The following is a 22,352-nucleotide window of genomic DNA, read 5'->3' on the forward strand; positions in this document are numbered from 1 at the left end:
TATCTAGAAGTTCATCTGCATTTACCTTTACAGCTGAACTATGTCTGCTATGTTGACGGGTTCACATTTAAAATGGCTCGTCACCCAGCCTCACCAGCGACCAGCTTGGTTGGGCTCAGGCAGCCTTCTGCCTTGCTTGATGGACTGAACTGGGGCTTTAATTTCCTGCTTCAACAAAGACCCCCAGTAACATTAGAGTTAAGAGTTCAGAGTTGAAGCAAACATTTTAAGAGATCACATTTTCATTTGGATTCATCTTTGCAGTCTCTTTCCCCTCCCACTTCCCCACCTCCATCTCCTCCCAACCCCCCCCCCCCCCCCCCACCCACACACACACACACCCCATCCCCTTCCCCTCAGCCCTAATCACAACTTGGCTGAATTGCACATTTATCGCTAGCATTCTGGTTATCCCGATCATCATTCCGTCCTTTCTTTTCGAACTCCAAAGAATTCCACAGAGCCCCAAACCTTGGGTCAGATCCAAAGGGGTCAGTACAACAGCACATCAGGCTGGAACGTCCTCCTGACGTGAAAGGCGCTATACAAATGTAATCTTGTTGTTTTTGTTGGAACCAACCAAGTCTATTTCAGACCCATGCTGCTGAGTCTCGATACTGGCCTGTGATCAATCAGTCACTCTGACGTAGGTTATTTTCTCTTCATCAGGCACAATGCGATTCGAGCTGGCCTTGAAGAAGGCAAGATGCCGGCCTGTGAACGGAAAAGAAGAAAGAATTACAGCTAGTAATCTGGTGCCTTTTTCTCCAACACAAAGCCAAGACTGAATACTGTCTAAACACGATATCCACACAGGCACTCAGAACAGGCTCTACTGAACAGTGATCAGGAATGGCAATACCTTGGTCAATCATTCCCCTTTTACCTTTCGCTTTCCCCCAAGCCTAATGGTGGTGCGAAACCAATTGTAGGGTTCTAACTTCTGTCCTAGCTGAGATCAGCCCACACCAGGATTCAAACCTGCACCTTAAACCAGCTCTGTAAAGCTGAGTGCTACACTGGCTGTTGGCTGTAACCACCAAACATCTGGCAAGGATTGTCTTCTGTTGTCTAATCGGGATTTCACCGAAATGAAGAAGAGTGATTTTGAACTGCTGGAGTCTACGTCGTGCTGCTTTCAATAACAAAATGGCCCAGATGGAATCTAGGCCGTGAGTAACTCTCAACTGCATGTCTTAATTAAATGTTTCTCTTTCACAATCTTACTTTTACAACAGAATAATGTGCTGAATGACAGAGCTGAGTACTGTTGGCTCTTACACTGTACACCCTTTGGTAGATTGCAGAGTTAATTAAGGTCGTCTTTCAGTAAGGCATCATTTGCAGATTTCATCAGTACTTTGGTGGGTGGATGCTGGCTGAGATCTCACTCATATTCCCCAGCAGCTGGCCTTCATCCCAGTTCTATGCTGCCAGTCATATTTGGTGTTTGTGCCAAGATAGGGGAGGGAAATATAAACCAGTGGTTCATCCAGTTCACCTGTAATATGGTGTATGGTGCCATTCTTTGTGGCAATTTAATGGCCACACATTCTCCCTTCTCCATAGAATTACTGAACAGCACACTGAATAGCAATTACTTAATAGATTTTTTTAAACTCTGCTTATTGCAAGCAAGAATTTTTAAATTGCCAACATTTCTCAAAATGTTGTAAAAAAACCTGCATGAGTTACATTTTTAAAAAAAGGCTTCCCCTCGTGACCTGGTTTTAAAGGCCCCTGTTTTATTTAATCACTAAGCCACATAAATCAAAATTTCACAGGTATGTGCTGTGGCTTTTGACCATTACAACTGACCACAGTGACCCTGGGTTAGAGAAGAAAAGAAAATCAGCCAGGTTATCAGCTCATGATTCCTACCCAGTGCACCGGCATATTGAGTGTAGAAGTTCGGGTTGGTTGTGACTCCCTTCATGGGTGAATAGCCTGCAGTGATTTAATGTCTGGATTCACATGTGAAAAAAGGCCACCCAGAGAAACATAGGGGTGGGGAGGGGAGTGGGGGTGGGGGGCTGCCACTGCCCGCCTAACTACACCCTAGTAAGAATCAGAGTCTTCGGGTTTCTGAATGTATCCTGGGAAACGCTTGAAGACATTCAACATTATAGGTGCTACATTAAATTAAAAGTATTATAGCAATATTCTTAAACTCTTGAGTTAGACTGGTATGATAAGCATACGGGCAAAAAGACTTTTTAAAAAAATAAGGCAATGACCCAGGAGGTACTATCTCAAAACGCATTTTAACAATGTTCTTCAAATAAGAAATGGAATGCATTTAGGAATGTCAGAATTTCTCTCCCACTCCCTACCCCCCCTCTCCAAACTGTGATCTGTCTGGAATTGAAGTATGGCTCACCCGTCCACGTGGTCTGATTAGTCAGGACAAAGGCACGACACTGAGAGTGACTATCACAGATCTCCATGGCTTCGTTGAGGTCATAGACAGACAGCAAACACCCTTCGTGGTGATATGACGGCCAGCACCTGTAATTCTCCTCCGGCACAGAGACATCGGACAATTGCTTGTATTCTGCAAGACGAGAAAGACAAAGTGATTTTAAGTCCTCAAGTTACATGAAAATCAAAAATATAAAACCTATGGGAACAAAACAGGGGAGTGGAGCTAAATTTACCTTAAAATACACAGTCATTACACTTAGTACCAATTTCCTATAAAGCACTTCAAGACTTTTGATGCTGTCGTCTCTATGTATGCCAGACTGGCTCAACAGCAACAACAGTTAGGCGGACTCTCACCTCTTGAGTTTGTCCTTCAGATAAGACGTTAAACCAAGGCCCTATCCACCTGTTCTGGTGAATGTTAAAGATCCCATCGCACTATTAGAAAAGAGAAGGGAGTTTCTCGCCATCAATTCTGTAGCTCAGTAGTTAGAGCACTCGCCTCGCAAGCGAGAGACCTGGGTTTGATTCCCGGCAGGGCGAAACCTTCGGCAAGTTTCCTTACTCCACACACCTGATATTAATCCCTCAAGAAAACACAATAATAAATTGGTCACTTCAATTCACAAATGTTTGTGGGATACTTCCGTGCGCAATTCGCAGCCGCATTTCGCCCACACATATACAGTCAACCACTTTACAGCATATTCTGTAAGCGCTTTGAGACATCTAGAAGACGTGAAAAGCGCTATAACAAAAGCAAGGATTAATATTATTATTTTATTATCAATCCCCCAAATAAAATTGTCATTCACTTCATGGCTGTTTGTAGGACACTGCTGTGCGCAAATTAGTTCCCGTATTCGCCCAGAAAACACAGTCACTGCGCTTTACAGCACATCTTATGAAGTGCTTTGTGATGTTCTCCTCATGTGAAAGGAGCTATACCAAATGTTATTATTATTGTCGAATTCAAGGATTATTATTAATAAGATGATAGCGCTTTTATGGATGTGCCAAATGGCCTTCTCTATCGTACAATTCTAAACCAGTGCCAGTCGAACTGTTGCGGACCCTCGAACATTCGCACTAGTCTAGGTAAGTCTGTGTTTGTTATGTAATGTATTACCAGGATATTCTTGTTTGAATATTTCTTGACATATTGTATAAATCAAGAAATATTTAATCAAGAACAGTTATTTAGTTGGCAGACCAAAAAGATAGGCCACCACGCTATAAATTTGCAGTATTTGACTTTTTACTTTTCGACAAGAGTGTTAAATTATAAGTTTGCACTAAAGCCACTTCAAAATAAACACGTAATTTTTGTTTTTCTGAACTGGGGAACAATACAAAAAAGCATCAACTGAGATTTCTCACTGTAAGCTGCTATTAATGTGGTACAGTATAATGTACATCCCGTGAGGAGGTGATGAAGAAGAGAAAATAAGCACGTAGGATGTTTTTTGGAGGAAAAGTGGATCACTGCATAAAACATGGAAGAAGAAAGGGCCATTCTGGACGAAAAGCCCGCTCCACCAGAGCCATTGTGACTAAAAAGAGTTTTATCCAATCTACATAAAGACCTGAAATTCCACCGAGTCTCAGCATGGAAGACCATTTTATCTTAAAACTTGGCAGACTGGGATGGCGTGCCAATACTTACCGTCAAAGTTCAACACATGAAGAATAGCCCCTTGGATGAAGTACCAGATGGCAGCTGATGCTCTGAGCTGCACTCAAATATAAGTGAGCTTTCTGAGAGGAAGGGGACAAAACAGTGGGGGAAGGGAGAGGAAAGACTCATCCGACTGATGATATTTTTCACAATGATGTACTTCACTGGAGCTTTGGCTCCCACATAAACTGGAGCCCAGAGAGACGATGGGGTGGGTTAATTGTAAACAGATGAAATTGACATATTGCAATGTTAAAGCACCACATTTGAAGCGCTCTGTACGAGTTCTTCATTTTCAGCTCACGCTGAAGCAAACTTTGGCAAATTTCAGTTTGCATGCCACGTGCAACTTGGATGGACACGTGGCTAAGAGATTTCCTGCAGTGAGACGAGACCAGTCACTTTGGCAGATGTTCCGTTGTCTGGGTAACTGGGGCCAAAGTGGGATTAAAACAATTAGTTTAAAGATGAACGGTTAAAGTTCGAGACTAAAATGGCAAAATGTATCACCCGTTAATCATTTGAACACTGAAGCTCATTATGAAGTATTTCCTTTTCTAAGAGAGGATAATGAACTGCACATTCCCCACACACATCTCAGACATTGCATAGTGCTGGAGTAGTCACTAACACCCTCAACTAGTATCTTTGCTTAGTGTGCATGTGTGTGCGCGCATGTCTGTTCATGTAACACTTGCTAATTACAGCATGCACATATATATTAATAATTCCACTGTACCCCAACTCACATATATATACACACACACATACACCCACACCTTATATGTTAATATATGATATATGTATATAGTATTATCATGTAATATATTATGCATAATATATATAGATGCTGACCTATCAACCCTCCCAATAAAGAATTGATGATTCACTTTATGGCTGTTTGTAGGATATTGCAGTGGGCAAAATTGACTTGTCACATTTGCCTAAAAAGTACACAATCACTGCACTTTACAATAAGTGCTGTGAAGCATTCTCCTGACGTAAAAGTCAGTATATCGAATGCAAGGATTATTATTATTATTAGGCTACGGTTTCACAAGCACCAGCACCAATGTAGCCATCCTTCATGTCTGAGCCCAGACAATGAGTGTTGCCAGACCGGATTCCTCAGCCAAGCTCAATCCTCTCCTCATTCAATGCCCACATGCATAGAGGCTGGGGAACTGTAAGGAGTGGGGCTGACCATTTCCCCTCTTCCCCAGCCCAGTGGCAAAAGGCCAAATTTAGCTTGCCTGCTTCCTGCCTGCCTGAGACTAGCTGTCTTAGTGGAGTCCAGGGATTGCATCCTTGACTTAACTGATCTGTATGGCTCAGCTCCAGACTTGAGTCTTACCAACTGAGTCATCAGTAAAACTGGTGCAGTTAATTTTCAATGTGAGTTTAATATTTTATGCATCATGTAGCTCAGCTTGACACACAGATTTCCAAGATACAATAACACGCTGATCTTACACATAGTTGCTTGTGGAACAGGCAGCTGAACACTCACGAGACACAGATCTCACAAATTCAAGTACTTTTACTTTAGTTACACACTATGTACAGGCAAAGCATGGCATCTAGCCTGCAATGCACAGTCCTTACACACTTTGAAGCACTTTGAGGCATTTGGACATTATAAGCACTATATCAAATCAGGGATTAACATCAATATTAGAGGTGCCGTTTGCCTGTTCAGATGGATGATAAAGATCCCATGGCACTATTCAAGGAGTGTAGAAAACAGCTAAACTTGGTCATTCACTTCATGGCAGGACATTTCTTTATGCAAAATAGCTGCCATGTTTACCTACGAATGCTACTTACAGTAAATCCTGTGAAGTGCTTTGAAATGGTTTTAACAACATGATAATGCACCAAGTCAAATGCAAAGATTATTATTACTGTTATTTACTGACAGGAAAACAGCACATCCCTGTGGAGAGAGAGCTTCTATCTTTCATCGGCCACTTTGAAGGGGACAAAAAGGGAACTGGAGCTTACTCAGAGAAAAGGGACCGAGGGTCTTCCTTTGCTAAGCTCTCTCTCCCCTCCCATCCGAACTCAATCAACACCCAAGATTCAGAGCATTGTTGGCAAAACCCTATCTACCCTGCTTGCCAAAGAATGATACAAAAGATTAAATAAACATTTTAAGAAATACTACAAATTTAGAAGCCCCATCCCCCATATAGTACATTTAACCTGGTCTGGTGGTCAAGTGGTTAAACATGTCAGTAACTGTTTTTTTATTTTAACTCTTCCCAAACAGTTGCAGTTGGGTCTCTCAGCCATCTCAAAAAGTAAGAAAAAGGCATCAACTGTAACTTCAAAAGTCCCTTTGTGTTTCCACTGCACAAAGCTCTATCTATTAAATCTAGAGAAAAGGCCGACCTACTTCTGAAAAAGATGTTGCAGATAAATTTGGCCCTGCAAGTTCAATATCCATTACCCTGTGAAGTGCATGCCTCGGGTCACTGGGTTCTCACAGAAAGAATGCGTTTTTTTTAATAGGCGGCATCCATTCAACTCAACTATTTCTTCATCAAATCCCAAACACTGAAAGTGATTGTTGCTGCCTGGACTGGACAGACATTGTCTGGCCCTCCCCCTCCGACCCATTCTTCGCCCCACCCCCCCGGAGTCAGAAACGGCAGCTAATTGTTTTTTCTTCTCCTCCATCGAACACGAAGGATAAAGAGGCTTTTAATTAACAAACCTTTCCTTACTCCGTTTGACAAATTAAAAAAAAGCTTTCTTGATGGGCTTCTAAGAAAGGAGTACGTGAAGCATGTCCGTCTGACTCTCGCCGAGCTCCTCTGGTCTGCCCTGCACTCCACCCTTGGCTGCTGTTCATTCTTACTTTGTTTTATGAACTCTCTCTGTTCTGTGTGGGTCAAAGAGGTGGTGGTGGGGGGAGAGGGGTCAGAGGAGCAAATTGTCCTGTCTCTCAGCTCCCCAGCTACCTCTTAGCTTTTAAGATAATCCGTGCGGTAGCAAATTAAAATACTCACTGATGAAGATATTTTTTGCAGCTGTGTGTGCAGACTGCACCTTTTAACCTCTTCCATGGAGCAAAATTGTTTGTGAACAAATACATCTCCAGCATAGCAGCAAAGCCTGCTTGCTCCACCAAGAGTATTACAGATATACAGTAGCAAGTACATTAGGGTTAGCTAGTGCTTTAGAGTGTGGGAGGCTCTAGCACCAACTAAGAGATGAAAAGGTGCACTCACGTCTGTTCAATCACAGGCCTGCACTTTCCACATCATTCTCCCCAGAAGATCGAATTCATTTTGCCTTAAGTCCTAGGTACCCTCGGTCCATTGGGGCCGGGAAAAGCCTCTCACTCTTCACTATGCTTCAGGCTAGCCACTGTCGCTCTTGCCAGGTAAAGACAGCTTGAGATGAAGAATGCTCTTTGGCCCATTTGGTGACATTCAATCCTGACCTGTGTCACCTTTCCTAGTTATCCATTCCAGCTACTTTTATAAAGAAATACTGCCCTGGTGTCTGTCCTATAATTGCTACTCATAGTGCTGAATGTGTGTTATCTTGTCTTGTGAAAGTATTGCTCTACACCACTATAAAGTTCCCTCCAAATGCCTCAAAGAGATGACAAACAAAACACTGCATTTTAGAACCATCACAATATTGTGCACTTAGTGACAGTGCAAAATGTTGTGCTGTAACTGCTGTTAAACTGGCAGGAGCTTAGATTTGGCAGAGGCGGTTTGAGACAGTTTTTGGGAGCAAGTGAGTTGGCTACAGACTAAATCAATGTGAAACAGCCTTTATGGGCTAAAATTCAAGGTAAGAACAGTCCCTACTATTAAACTATTGTCAGTAAGGAGCTGACTGTCACTTCTCCTCCTTTATATCCTTAGGAATGTACTTAGGATTCCTGACTGGATCAAGGCAGCAAAGCCTGGTACCGTCCTTTTACACTGTTCCACAAGCAGGTACCGTATCAGGACCTGCAATATAACTGGAGCATCACAGCAAGCAACCAGCTCTCCAGAGAATAGGCAATCTTACCAGCCTTCAGTATTTACTTCCTCACTGTTTGAATCCCTCTGTGCCAACACTCAATGGTGGATGGCTTAATGTATCCACTTTGTGTAACTCTTACAGTTAGTCAAACAAATTTGAAGATAAAACACCAGAGAAATATATTAGACATCTCTTTAAAAACGTCTCTTAAAAAAAAATCTTACATTCGGTCACGGAGTAATTTGGATCTCAGCTCCCCCAGTGGTCTACAGTAGAACAATAACCTGCATTTATATAGCGCCTTTCACGTCTGGAGGATATCCCAGGGCGCTGGATAGGCGAAGGTTTGCACCTGAGCTGCCCCTTTGTAGCCAAAGGGGTTGGAAGTGTATTTGGGGGATAAATGACTGAAGGAGCAGTGAAAGAGGATGGTCTTGAAACGGATCTTGAAGGAGCCATGGGAAGGGGATGGAGTTCCAGAGTGTGGGGGCAGAAAGGCTGAAGCACGCCAGTGCTTACTGAGTGGAGGGAATGGGTGGGTTCCTTGGGTCAATGCAATTTACGTGAAAGCACCTTTCACATCTGGAGGACGTCCCAAAGTGCTTAACAGCACAGGTTGGACAGCCAAACTGGGGGTGGGAGCCAAGAGGATGGGGAGGGTAAAGATGACCGAAAGCATGGTCAAAGAGGTACGTCTTGAAATGGAACTTGAACAAGGTTAGGGAAGTAGTGAGTCAAAGGGACGGTGTAGTAGGGGAATGCAGATTGTCATTCGAAGGAACTGGCAGAGTATTACCTCGATTTACTTGAACATCAACTGTAACAGAACCGAATGGTGGTATGTTGGCCTCTCCTCCCTTCTTTTTTACCCTCTCCTCTCATGACCAAACCTCCCTCCTATTCCTCTTGCTTCTTCTCTCTCCTTTCATTGCTTGTGGTGCTTCCTTCACTTCTCCTCCTCTATCTTCCCCTCTTCCAAATACTGTGAATGAAAGGTGGATTATGACTTTATTAAGAATGAGTTCCAAGAAAGAAGACGGCCTGTGATTTTGCTTTAATCCAATCCAGCGCCGGATTTTTCCACATTTGATTAGATTCTGTTTGATCTTTGAAAAGTACTAATTTTGGAATGTAAAAAAACCAGCTGTTTATAATTGGAACCAAGTTAAAGATGCTTAAAAATTCTGAGAAATGCAGTTTTCGAGCGAAGAAAAGCACCTAACTTGCAATGTTGGTTCCAATTTATCCACAAAACATACAGTCTCTTCACTTCACGGTAATTATCTTATGACGTTCCTTGAGACGACCTTCTGACATGAAAGGCTCTATTCCAAATCTACGGATTATTAATTGTAATAGCAGTATTAATAATAATAGTAATAGCATTGTTATTTTTCTGCCTGATTTCAAGTCGCATCCTCTGAGTAGAGAATATGTTAGAGCACACTCACCCTGCATTCTCAAGTCCATTAATGCTGTGAGCGACTGTTCATGGGTGAGTTTGGGTGGAAACCAGCGTGAGGGTCTGGCAATGACAAGTGACACCTGCTCCACACACATACACACACACGCACGTAGGGGCTCTCTGCAATGCCCCAGACAAGTATTCCAAAGGTATGCCAGCAATGAGCTTCTGTTTGTCTCCATATTTACGAAAACAATTCAACGAGGACTGGCCCCAACACATCTTGTCATCCTATGGAAGAAGGAGTTGAAGCGCAGATACATTTGTATTAGGTGGCTAAATGTTGACCAGCGATGCTCTCAGAGTGTTTACCAAACTCCAATTCGTCACGTAGAAAATCCCAGCACACTTTCAACCAGCTGCGGTGAACTCTTACCCATCCCCAGCTTAGAGATACCCCACTGTTTTAAAACAGCTAAATCGTATTGAGGCTCACTCCAATTCAGCACCACGTCCTGCCAAGAGAGAGGCCTTTACCCAAACAGTTTCAATAAAATCTAAAGCCTTGCAGTAGTAAATCATAGTACAAAAGGCAAGGTTATGGCTGATTTACACACTAATGGTCTTTTAAAGCAATAAATATATGTCCTTCACCAGGTAAACGCTGCAATAAATTTGCACATTTTCATTTCCCACAGTGTATTTATGCTCGCACAGATTTTTACGGTGGGAAATCACTTCCGAATGTTTAATCAGAATTTCTGAGAAAATCATTTAAATAACAACCTTTTTTTATTGATATAAAAATACAACGCCGTCACAGTCAGAGGTGTCCCTGACATTGCTGCAGCTGAACATCAGTAGTTTTCAGTAAGACTGTTTTTTTTTAAAAATTGCCAATTAATCAGCTCTTTTGATGTGTCCCTCCCTCCAGACCTTGCGATTCCCAGACATGGTTTAAGCAGTTCCAGTGGGAATGTTTTCTGGCAGCCAGTCCTGGCGATTTTGTCATTTCCAATGATGAACTGTCTCAGTGATCTGGGCACTTCCTGGCATTCAGCTTTCTCCTCGCACTTTGAAGTTTTTACAATGACAGATATTATACAAAAAAGCATACCAAAGGCCTCATTAAAACATGCTGCACAGTTAGAAGACTTAGGGTTAGTATTTTTACATTGTTATGCTGTATGGAAGAGGTGGGAGAGGAAAACCTAGGTTCTGGCTCTCCTTCACTTGCACTAAAGCCCCGGCTAGCCAGAACAATGGGGGCAGATCGAATCCGGTGAGCCGGTATTTCCAGCTAAGTGTAATTACAATGCTGGTACCAGCATTTACCGGCTATTTTTAGTACCGGCTTTTTTAAGTGCTGAAAAATGCTGATACTGGCATTGTAATTTGTTTGAATAAGCTGTCCCCTGCTTGCAGGATCCAAACTGTCAAATTCAATATCCCATTGCAGGAAAGCAAGCAGGCGCTAGGAGAGTGGGTTAATGGGAGTCTACTTGCAGGCCCATGGATTCTTTATTAAAAAATTCTGTTTCAGTCCCCGTCCCGCCAAGTTCCGTTCCATTGCAGGCACAGGGAAATTTCCACATGTAGGTGGCATACATATGTGGACCTCCCAGTATGGCTTGGATATTCTTGTGTATGGTGATGGGTTTCATGCATGTGTCAGACACATGGCTGACCAAAAAATGGAAAACACGTAATAACCATTGCCAGGAAACTGAACAGTAATTTTTATTCTCAATTAATATGCCTTTTTCAGTTGAATCAAAGAGGTTGGTCATTGCAGCATTCAAGAAGCAGCAAACACAAATAAACACAGTGAGTGCAAAATGATCTGTTGAGGTTAGCCCATAGGCAGCTTTGGCAAAACCACCACCTCACTGCCTTTCTAATGAAAATAGAAACCCATTTCAACAGGCACAATTCAGTAGCATTAACTCGATTTATGTAAGCCTTGATTCCACAATCCATATCCGTCCCCCCACCCACCCCACTCCAAAGCCGTCGGGGTCAAACACTTCAAGAGAATTTTAATACAGTGTAATTGGTGTGTTTGCATTCTAAAGCACCCCAAAGCCAAATAGAATCAGCACCCTAATGACCAGTTTTTCTGCTGGCTGGAGTTGTGCAGGGCAGGGTCTGCTCAGCACGGATCCTATCTTGGGGGGAAAAAAACCTCCCAGTCATTTCGAATGATACCATCTGCAAGTGACACCAAAGCTTCAGAATTTAGTTGTCCCAATGGAATTTAAGCTCACCATTTAAGATCCGAGTGGTGAAGCAGAGAGGGCAAGGGAAAAAAGTACTCTTTGTTTGAAGAGAAGCAAATGAAGCCTCACAGAATGTGATCTCCTGCTCTCTGCTGATAAAGAACTAAATGAAACACAGTTTTATTGACCCAAAAGCATTGAGAAGCATTCATTCCCATCTGTTTGCTCAAATTTTGTTTTTCCTCTCGGCTGCTCTTCATAGGAACTGGCTCTTCCTTGTCAAAATAGATAATAATAATCTTTACATTTGATGTACCACCTTTCAGGTCAGGGGGACATCTCAAAGCATATCTCAACGAGGTAAAGTGGGATGACTGTACTTTGTGGGTGAATGCGGCAGCCAATTTGCCCACAGCAGTGTCCCACAAATAGTCATGAAGCGAATGAGCAATTTGGGGATAATTTTCTCATACGTTTTCTCTTTTCAAATAGTGCAACTTCCACCTGAACAGGCACAGACAGGACCTGTGTAAGTAACTCATCTGAAGGACGGCACCTCCAACAATGCATGACATCCTCAGCACTGCATTGGAGTGTCAGTCTAGATTATATAAACTCCAGATCCCAAAGTTAGGCCTGCACCCACGACCTTCTGACTGAGAGTTGAGAGTGCTGCCAATTGACCAAGCTGACACACGTGGCTTCCAACAAGGCTCTGGAATACATGCCAGGTTCAGGCAACTCCTGTAATGTGACCAACCTGAGGCCTGAAATCCCTCATAGAAGCAGCCTTAAAACTACTATCTTAAAAGTTAAGATTGTGCAGAATTTTGGCAAAATTTGGACTTGATTTGTAACCTGGTTTTCCATAGTTCACTTTAAGTAACTAATGTGCTGCATTGAGCGTATGGAACTCAATAATACAAACTTGCATTTATATCCTTTCACATTAAAATAGAAATCTCAAATTGCTTGGCAAAATATAATGCATTAGAAATGAAAGTGAATGTTGTTATACAGGGAAAAATAGAGGCCGTTAGTGCCATTAACAGCTGATTAACAATTAGATCAGCAGCCAATTAAATCTGGCTCAGTTGGTAGCACTCACCTCTGAGTCAGAAGATTGTGGGTTCAAGCCCATGTCGGGACTACGAACTTGCAATTTTGGCTGACGTTCCAATGCAATTCTGGGGGTAGGGAGCACTGCATTGTTGGAGGTGCCATCCTTCAGACAAGATGTAAAACTAAGGTCTCATCTGCCTGTTCAGTAAACGTTATTCTATTCAAAAAGAGAAGGAAGTTTCTCCCAGTATGCTGGCACAACAACTCCCCAGATAAAATTGGTCATTTATTATGGTCATGGCTGTTTGTGGGACGTTGCTCTGTGGAAATTGGCTTCTAAAATTACAAAGCACAGTCACTATACTTCACAGTATAAATCCTGTGAAGCATTCTGAGACGTTTCGACAATGCGATAAAGCGCTATATCATGTGCAAGTAATTTTTTTATTAGTATTATCAGGAGGGATAATCAAGAGCAAGACTCTAGGTATCTTTGTAATACTCATGGCAGAGCAGTCCGTTTACGTCCATCTAAATCACAAGGCAGACAGTGCCTAAATTAATTGCACAATTTCTTTCAAGAACAAAATAGATAGCTTTCTGTTAGGAAATAATATCTCGGGATACAATATATAGTTTGAGCACAACATATCAAGCAACTGCCAGGATAGTGGAAGGCAAACTGGATGGACCTTGTTCTTCTTTCGCCTGGCAAACTCTTATGTTCTTACAATCAAGGAATGAGATCAGGAACTCAACGGATGGTTGTGGGGGATGGGGGGGAGAGGAGAGCCGCAGGCAAATATGGGGACAGACAGGATAACCAACGAAACAGGAGAAAGAAGGAAAGATTGTGACCTTGACTTTCATGTCATTCTCAGAGTCTCTGCTTTTTAGTCTATAGGCACATCTCTCATCAATTTTCATCAGAACAACACACAGCAGTTAATCCAAACTAGCTCAAGCGGTGTACTCTGATTTGCCATTGAAACCCCGATCAACCACCTCCAGTGAAACCGCAATGGTTCCTGGCACTTTCGCCACAAAGGAACGTTTGTCACATTAATTGCAGTGCTGAAAATAAATTTTGTGCGTTGACAGGTATCATTCAATGGAGTGCATGATGGATACCAGAGAATTAGAAAATTGCTGGAACACCTGTGCGGCTGTTCATTACTAGTTCTGAAGCAAGGTAACTGGAGAGCGTCTTGGGTTAACCCAGATACTTTTGACAGTGAATGACTTCTCTGTGCTTTTTAACCTCCTGCCTTGAGCTCCGCAATCTATCATCACCCGTCTCCTCCTACTATACAGCAGCAGTCAAGCAGCAAGGAGCGGACGCCCATTTCAAATCAAAGCATTGCCAACCATCCAGAAAGGCTGGGCAGCATGACTGCAGTAGGCCTAGGATGACAAACTCAAACTCTCTCCAGCACTGTACTGGCCAACAATCCTCTAAATAAAATTGGTCGCTCAGATGGAGGATTGTGGGACAATGCTGCGTGCAAATTCGCTGCTGTGTTCGCCTACAAATCACAGACACTCCTTTACTTTATGTCCTGTGAAGTGCTTTGAAACATCCTCCTGATGTGGAAGATGCTGTACCAAATGCAAGGATTATTATTTTTATTATTATTATAATATTGAATGACTATCTCAACTTTCTCGTTTGCTGGTTCTTGATAGATCCCAATGGGATGGAAAACGCATTCCATCTTTTTTTAAACTCTTTCCTGGGATTTTTTCCCCTTTTGCGTTCTACAGCAGTGACTCAACAAGAAGGAGGAGATGGGGCCTGTGGGGCTGCGGAATCCTATGCCTTTCACGCATAGAGGACAGCTCTGGTGCAATGCTAATTTGTGGAGTCCTGCAGCTCAGTGGTTAGAGCACTCGCTTTGCAAGCGAGAGACCTGAGTTCAATTCCAGGCAGAGGGCGAAACCTTGGGCAAGTTTCCTTACTCCACACAGAGCCTAATAATAATCCCTCCAAAACAAAAAACAATAATAAATTGGTCATTTTCAATCTACAACTGTTTGTGGGACATTGCTGTGCGCAATTGGCTGCCGCGTTCGCCCACAAATATACAGTCAATTCACTTTACAGTGTGTTCTGTGAAGCGCTTTGGGACGTCCTCCCGACGTGAAAAGCGCTATATCAAATGCAAGGATTATTATTATTATTATTATTATAATTCCACCTGGCTTTAGCCTTCAGCCTTAAGGTGCAGAAATCCTCTTGACATCTAGTGGTACCTAGCATCCATTGTAAACACCAAAACTTATGCATGCTTTTTTTTAAAAAAAAGGTAAAGTGGGTTCTGAGTTTATGGACCCAAACCATCGCGTTATAATGGAGGCACTTGTATTTTATTCGATATCTCAAAGAAGGAATGATTTGTCTTGCAATCAAAGTGTTTGAAGCTGAATCTTATAATACATAGAGATTCTCTTACCCGAGACCCGGCCTCTTGTGGTGTTCTGCAGGTACAAACCACTCTTGAATAGGTACAGAACTTTTTCCAGCTGACCCAGTGTCTCGTCTATCCCCCAGTGTAACTCCCCTGCAGAGCAAGCAAATGATCATTTACATTCTTATAAGACCTTTAAGTTGAACCACACAATTAGGTAAGTGTCTTGCCAAATGCTCCAATGTGCTGTACTGCAGGGTGCTACAAAATGAGCTCCCATCAGTTTCTGAAATGCCCAGTTGTGTGTCTTCAATAGTTTATCCTCCTGTAGCGGTTTGAGATGCTCATCATGTATGAATGGCATTATATAAGTGCAGGTTTTGTGGAAATTTGTCCACAAAACACACCATCACTTCACTTTACGGTATATCACTTTGGGAAGCGCTTTGGGACGTCTTTCCAACATGCGACACCAAATGAAGGGATGGTTATTGGCTTAAGGAGTTAAACCCACATCTACACCTCCAGGTTTCATTGATGAGTCCGTCTTGCATTACAGCCAATCTGCCTGTCAATGCCAGGCATGCCTGCTCAGTGCTCATTGTACCTTTTCTATTTCACACGCACAGCCAACGCTATTTTTATATGATATTCATTTTATAAAGGACTAAGTCAATGGAGTGACTAAGGTGGTAAACTAGAGGCCCGAATTCCACTTAACCTCAAGACCATTTTCTCTTAAAATGTAAGATTTCCCAGAATTGGGAAAAAATTCTTAAATTCAGTTATTAATTTGGAAGCCAGTTCATTTTAAGAATTTGAAAAAATGACCTTCAGATTAAGGCTGAATTTAAAATGTTCCACAATTCTGCGCCCATCTTAAGTTTTAAAGACAAAATGATCTTAGAGGCTATGACTGGGTGGAATTTTGGACCTCAGAAACTCTGGGCATATGCGCAGACACATACACACGCACTAAAATGTTGACCAATGTTGTCCCAGTAGTTACTACTGATCCTTTTTTTCTTTGTAACAAAGAAAGTAGATGATAGTGGATTGCAAATCTGTAACAGCTGGTTTATATTATTCCTCCTCTCCCACACACATGCACACTGATTTCTCCCTTTACTTCTCTGTAGGAACCCTGTGATAACATAAAGCCACTTTCAGGCAGGGGAACAGGTCAGCCTGGATGAAGCTAATGTCACCCTGCCCAGCCAACTGGGGTTTGCACTTGAATTGATGTAAGCTGTCAATTATAGCTTTCTGCTCATCCTTCCAATGGCACCCAATCTAGAAGTGTGTCTGAAATCAATGGTCATTCAATTGACCCAAGTTAGGACTGACATTAACTGGAGGTGTCAGCATTTTCCATCATTGCCACAAAACCACAGTGGGAGGTCGATGTGCTAGCAACAAGCTGATGGTTCCACTGAGATTATACCAAACAAGTTTCCACAAAGTGTTTCGCGATGACAAAATGTTGTTTGTCATACCAAGATGCAGATAAGCACAAAGACTATATCTACTACGCTGGATTTCATTTGCTGAATGGCCCATTTCCAAATAGGTCAAGATTGTACAGGTAGCAAGTTGCATATTTTTGTCATTTGATCACTTTGGCACTTAATGCAACGTTGAATAAGAACAAATAGTTATGAGATTGGCTACTTTACTGTAATTAAAACAGTTAAGCTTGTAGGATTACATAAAGCCATCCAGTCTCACACATGTTTTCCTGAATAATTTGCAATTCCACCTAGTCTTAGCCTGGAAGATTTAAGATGATGCATAATTGTGGAAAAATCATAAATTTAGTTTTCAGTTTGAAGGCGATTTACTGCAGGTCTTAAAACAAACCCCCCAGAAGTTTGTGCAATTCACTTGTGAACAAATCTGATCCATGCAAACGTCTGCTATTGTGCAACATTCCAGCAGTTTGAATCTCCCGGGTAGATAAAGTGCTTTAAGATGTCCCGAAGACGTAATAAGACGCTAAATCAAATGCAAGGATTATTATTATGTCATTTTGTCTATTTATATACAACTCTCATACATGTCTCCCTGTTATTATGAAAAGTTTATATTAAGATATTCCCTGCCCTTGGGAATGTAGCTGGACTGACTTTGAGGAGCGTGTAGCTGCCCTGCCCCCGGGAATGCTTTGCTGGTCATGAATTATCCATGTAAATTATTTCCTTCTGACTTGTGTGAAAAGTAATATTTTTAATTATTACTTTTACCCTACGTCTTAGGAGAGTAACTGACCTTAATCTGGGGAGTGTGCATAACTGCCCTGTCTCTGGTGGTGACACACTCGATTGATTCCTGCTTATGCAACTTCTTTTAAATAGGAGGTAAGATAAGGGAAACAATGGCATAGTGTGAGAGTAATTCTTCGAACAGACTTATTGGATTGTTAAAGCCCTTCAATTTCCAACCAATTCTGCTTGTGCACTTAGATCTTGCAATGTGTTGCATTCTGCTGCTTTGATAATATTCTTTAGGTCATAATATAAAACTGGGACAAAGTAATCAAAGAAGCAGCGGGAATAGATGTGAAGCCAATATTGTATTCATTCAAGTAAATGGTTTGTGCAAAACATATTCAGTGAAGTACTGTTGCTTATGTGACAACCTCATTTATTCAATATACTTAACATAGTTATGCAGTTAACTATGTCATTTTGGCTCAATTGGTGGCACTCTGGCCTCTATCAGAATATGGCGAGTTCAAGTTTCACATGAGCTCATACAGTAGTAAAGGCTGACACTCCAAAGCAGTACTTAGTGTTGAGTTGTTGTCCTTCAGATGATGTTAAACCAAGATCCTGTTGTCTAAATAATGTAAACACTGAAGATTCCATGACACTATTCGGAAGGAGAAAGGAGTTTCTCCAGATGCCCCGGCTAACAAATACATTTGTAACTTTGCATTGTTTTTTAAAATTCGTTCCACAGCTAATTGAAATATTTTGCCAGAGGAAAGTCCACACTAATTTAAATTTAAATTTCATACCTGTAGCATTCACCACTGTGTCCAGCAAAGACCTGAGGCTTGGGGGAGCACTGTGCGGCAAGAGGTAAGTGAAGAAGAATCTGTAGGGGAAGAGAGGAGTGAGCAGGATTAGACACTTGTTTTTGTCTAAAGCAGATATTGTATTTATTAATGTTCTGCCATTTCCTTCTTTTGATCTTTCCAAGCCTCGGGCTATCCCTGGTGTGAAAGACATGCAGGCTACCTGCTTCTAGTCATCTGCTAGTGCCAATCCACAAGTCAGTGATTAGCACCAATGATTCCTGAGCCCTGTGAGCAGAGTATTTGATCTAAAGCCAGGGGCAAGTCCCAGGTAAAGCACCTCATCAAAGAAGCTCAAGCTGATCACAGACAGAAGATTATAGTTTTTTTTAATGATCAGTTCAAAAGCTATTCTGCCAAAAATATCCTGTTGACTGCACTTCAAAACCAGAGATGCCTGCTGAAGTTTTTTAGATGCATGGTTAAACTGTTGTTATCAGCAAATATACTGTTAATGGTATATTAATCATTGTTGAGTTGCCATTGAGTGCAACATGGCCAGGATATGTTAATCCATGGGGTGCTGCAACTTGAATGACTTCAATGTTGTAAGAACAAGATACAAAAATGAAATCAAAGCTGCTCAGTGGCCTAGGGATAAAGTCACTATCTGGAGCATTAAGTCACATAGACCAGACGTTTACTGGTTTGAATCCTAGTCTGTGCTGAGTCAGTTAATATTAGCAGGGATTAGCAGTAGAGGCACTACAAATTCCCTCAATGCCCCTGGATTAGAGAGGGGAAAACTAGCCAGAGGTTTCATTCAAGATTGATACCCAATGAGTCCTGATGAGGTGGATGTTGGGTTCAGCTGTGATGCCCTCTGCTGTGAAATAGAACGCTATCACACACAAACAATGGTTACTTGGGACGAGGTAGTCGACCAGATCCTGTGGAACTGTAGCCCGGGAAGGAATCAACTCCGAGAGGCGGAGATGTGAGACACAAAATATTTCATAAGAAAACTTCAATAAGACGACAATAGACTCCACAGACTTTTTCAAAACAAAACAGTTGAAAGCTTTTTTCATGCAACAAAAAGAACCGACTACAATATAAAGCAAGGATACGTAAATATAATAATAATACTTGCATTTGATATAGCACTTTTCACGTCTTCTAGACATCTCAAAGCGCTTCACAGAATATACTGTAAAGTGTGGGCAAAACAGTCGTGGATTGAAGTGACCAAATTATTTACTTATGTATGTGTGTGTGTGTGTGTGTGTGTATAAGGGATTTTTATCCCCGGAAAAGCAATCCACCAATCGATTAAAAAATGGGTTACTACTTACTGCTAGGTAAAGAGAACCCATAGGAAATGACTTAGTTCAGGAGATACCATTTACATGTTACAAGCCTGAATCATGTATTCTCTTTTTGCTACGTTTTAGAGAAAGAAGAGTAAAATTCCAAATAGGAGATTGCAATGTGAAATACGGACGGTTTCCAGTGATAAAACTTTGGAACAGTGCCTCTGCTTTCACTTATGTCTCCATGGAATTCAGATTATTTTTATTATTATAATTCAAAATATATTGGCAAGCGATAGTTTCACCACCATATGTTTTAAAAGGAATCAGAATCCTGAGGGCTGCAGGTTTGAGTTAGCTGCTCTCAGTTGAGGGATCACAATTTGTCTCAGGACTTTTGGACAAAGAAGGGAAAAACAGCCAGATTTTCTGCTCCCGAGAGCAATCCAATGATTTGTCTTCCCATAGCAAATGTGTGGATTTTGGGGAAGAACAGTTTTGACCTCTCCCTTAATGGCCACTCCCTCCATTGTTGGAAGTTGCAGAAACTCACGGGAAGAATGGTCACTTGGGCAAGATATAAAGGAAGAGGATGCCCACTAACCATGGACCTACAGTGGAGCGCCACTATAATACAGTAGTTGCAGAAGTCCATAAAATCTCAAACAACGATATGACACAGTCAGTTCACTTTACAGTATATTCTGTGAAGCGCTTTGAAACGTCTCAAAGACCTGATAAGACGCTATATCAAATGCAAGAATTATTATTATAATCAGAAATTTGCAGAAAACTCTACCTTTTGCCCATGCTGTCTGACGAGCTAAATGCATGCCCTGCACAGAGAGCACAATCCTGAAGGGAATGAAGCTAACTGGGTTGTCTGTAAAGATTAATATGTATTCATGTTCAGATACTTTTTTTGTTGTTGTCTAGACTGTGCCTAAAGTGTGTAAAAACACTGGGATCAGTGCAGACTCCCTCACTATTCATAGCTTTTCTTCCCTTGTCATAATAAAACACTGCGTGTATATCAGATTGTATCATGTTTGGAAATCTAATCCCTTCTGAGGACCGCAGAATAAAGTCAATTACGCATGTCCTTTGCAAAGCAGTTTCAAAGCAATTTTGCCTGGTGATGGAACTGACAAATAGTCAGTCACTGACAATGGATGGAAGTGAGTGCACTGTGGAGCTCTGTCCACATGTCCTGCAGTCATCAATTACCTGTATGCGTTGTAGAGGTTCCGCTTTTCGTTCATGCTGTGGCACCTCCCTTTCATCGAGCAGGTCAACGTGAAATTTCGGGCGGGAAACTCCATGAAGCAATCGGTGGTGCTTGAGCAGGGCGTCTCGTCGGCGCTGGCGTCGTCCAGGTCCGTCACTTTCAGCTCTCCATCAACGATTACAAATTGGCGAGGGCGAAAGTCCAGCAATGTCACAGAGCCCAGAGGAGAATGAGCCAGGTAGTGCAGGAGGTGGATTAAACTCAAACAGATCTGTAACAAACAGCACCAGGGCCAACTGATGATAATAATAAATAATCCTTACATTTAGTATAGTGCCTTTCACGTCAGGGAAACATCTCAAAGCACTATACTGTAATAATATCTATACATGATATACTGTAAATTGTCATGACTGTATTTTGTAGGCAAACGACAACATCCACTTTACGTTTTTTTCAAAAATGCAAAAACGTTATTAAAAAGCATCTGTGCACCAATATAATGGGATTATTGATAAGGTAAATAGCGAGAAACTGTTTCCATCAGGATGTAAACCCGTAACTGAAAGGCATCAATTTAAGACCAATGCCAAAAAATAAAGGGAGAGTTTAACAGCATTTTTCTTCTACAAATTATATATGAGCATTTTTACATATTTGCAGACGGATGCAGTTAGCTTCGTCTAATTCCCTTCGGGCCTGCTCACTCTGCACAAAGCCCATATTAAGCTGCTCAGCCAGCAAGGACAGGAGATGAAGGAGGAGATGGAATGTTCCACCAAAACCCATGGTTCAAACAGCATTTATAAAGCTTTTAAAAGGGAATTGGAAAAATAGTTGAAACAAAATATAAAAGGAATTGGGAAATGCCACAAAGTGGAGCAAAATGGATTGCTTCTTCAGAGAGCCAGCACAGGCATGGTGAGTTGCATGGCCTCTTTCTGTGCTGTAAAATTCTGCTCTACAAAATACAGTCACTTCACTTTACAGCACATCTTGTGAAGCTCTTTGAGACATCCTTCTCACACGAAAGGTGCTCTACCAAATGTAAGGATTGCTATAATACACAAAAGCAGTCACTGAGTGAACATAAGGGAGGAATCCAGTCTCAGATAACTGAGCCATTCCATTACATAATTCCTTTAAACTCACTGAGATGCAACTGTTATCTATTGTTTTATATTTATTCATTACAAAATAATAACTAATGACTTTTTTTTAAATCAGACCTTTGTAGAGTCAGGTTACTGCTATTTCTATAGAAAAAAAAAGGTGTACAATTAAGTGCATTTCACAAATGTAACTCCAACAGAAGGGATTTTCAAAAATGTTTATGGAAATGTTAAAGGGATAATAACAATAACCTTGACAATTGATATTATGCCTGTGACAGCAAGAGGCACTTCATAGGATTTACTCTAAAGTGTAGTGACTATTTTGCAGGCAATGAGAAAATGAATAGAAAGAAAACTGAGAAACAGGAGCTCTGGTTGGGAAACAAGTTTAAGTTGTGCCTGAGATGATTAACGTCTGCACTTGCAATGCCTCAAGAGGTCAAGTTTCACTAGTCTCAGTCATGCCTTCTGAGAAGAGACCCTCCCAC

At 41.6% G+C, this 22,352-nt stretch overlaps 1 protein-coding gene across 3 annotated transcripts in view; it reads right to left on the reverse strand.

The window, feature by feature from the left end:
* Positions 1-563: 563 nt before the first annotated feature.
* The window catches only part of pkdcca (protein kinase domain containing, cytoplasmic a), a 37,659-nt gene continuing 15,870 nt past the window's right edge, over positions 564-22,352 (reverse strand). Inside the window, exons 3-7 of one of the 3 annotated variants that reach the window (XM_042333387.1) lie at positions 20,749-21,020; positions 18,209-18,288; positions 15,235-15,342; positions 2,381-2,554; positions 564-714 (exon numbers count right to left, since the gene is read on the reverse strand). In XM_042333387.1, the coding sequence (XP_042189321.1) occupies positions 629-714; positions 2,381-2,554; positions 15,235-15,342; positions 18,209-18,288; positions 20,749-21,020 (720 nt within the window). In that variant the 3' untranslated portion in view covers positions 564-628. Of the gene's footprint in view, positions 715-2,380; positions 2,555-8,883; positions 9,078-10,356; positions 10,574-15,234; positions 15,343-18,208; positions 18,289-20,748; positions 21,021-22,352 lie in introns of those variants that run through there. The other 2 variants (XM_042333388.1, XM_042333389.1) reach the window with 2 other exon arrangements.

Source organism: Callorhinchus milii, unplaced genomic scaffold (genome assembly GCF_018977255.1).
Source record: "Callorhinchus milii isolate IMCB2004 unplaced genomic scaffold, IMCB_Cmil_1.0 Scaffold3, whole genome shotgun sequence".
NCBI classification, from domain to species: domain Eukaryota; kingdom Metazoa; phylum Chordata; class Chondrichthyes; order Chimaeriformes; family Callorhinchidae; genus Callorhinchus; species Callorhinchus milii.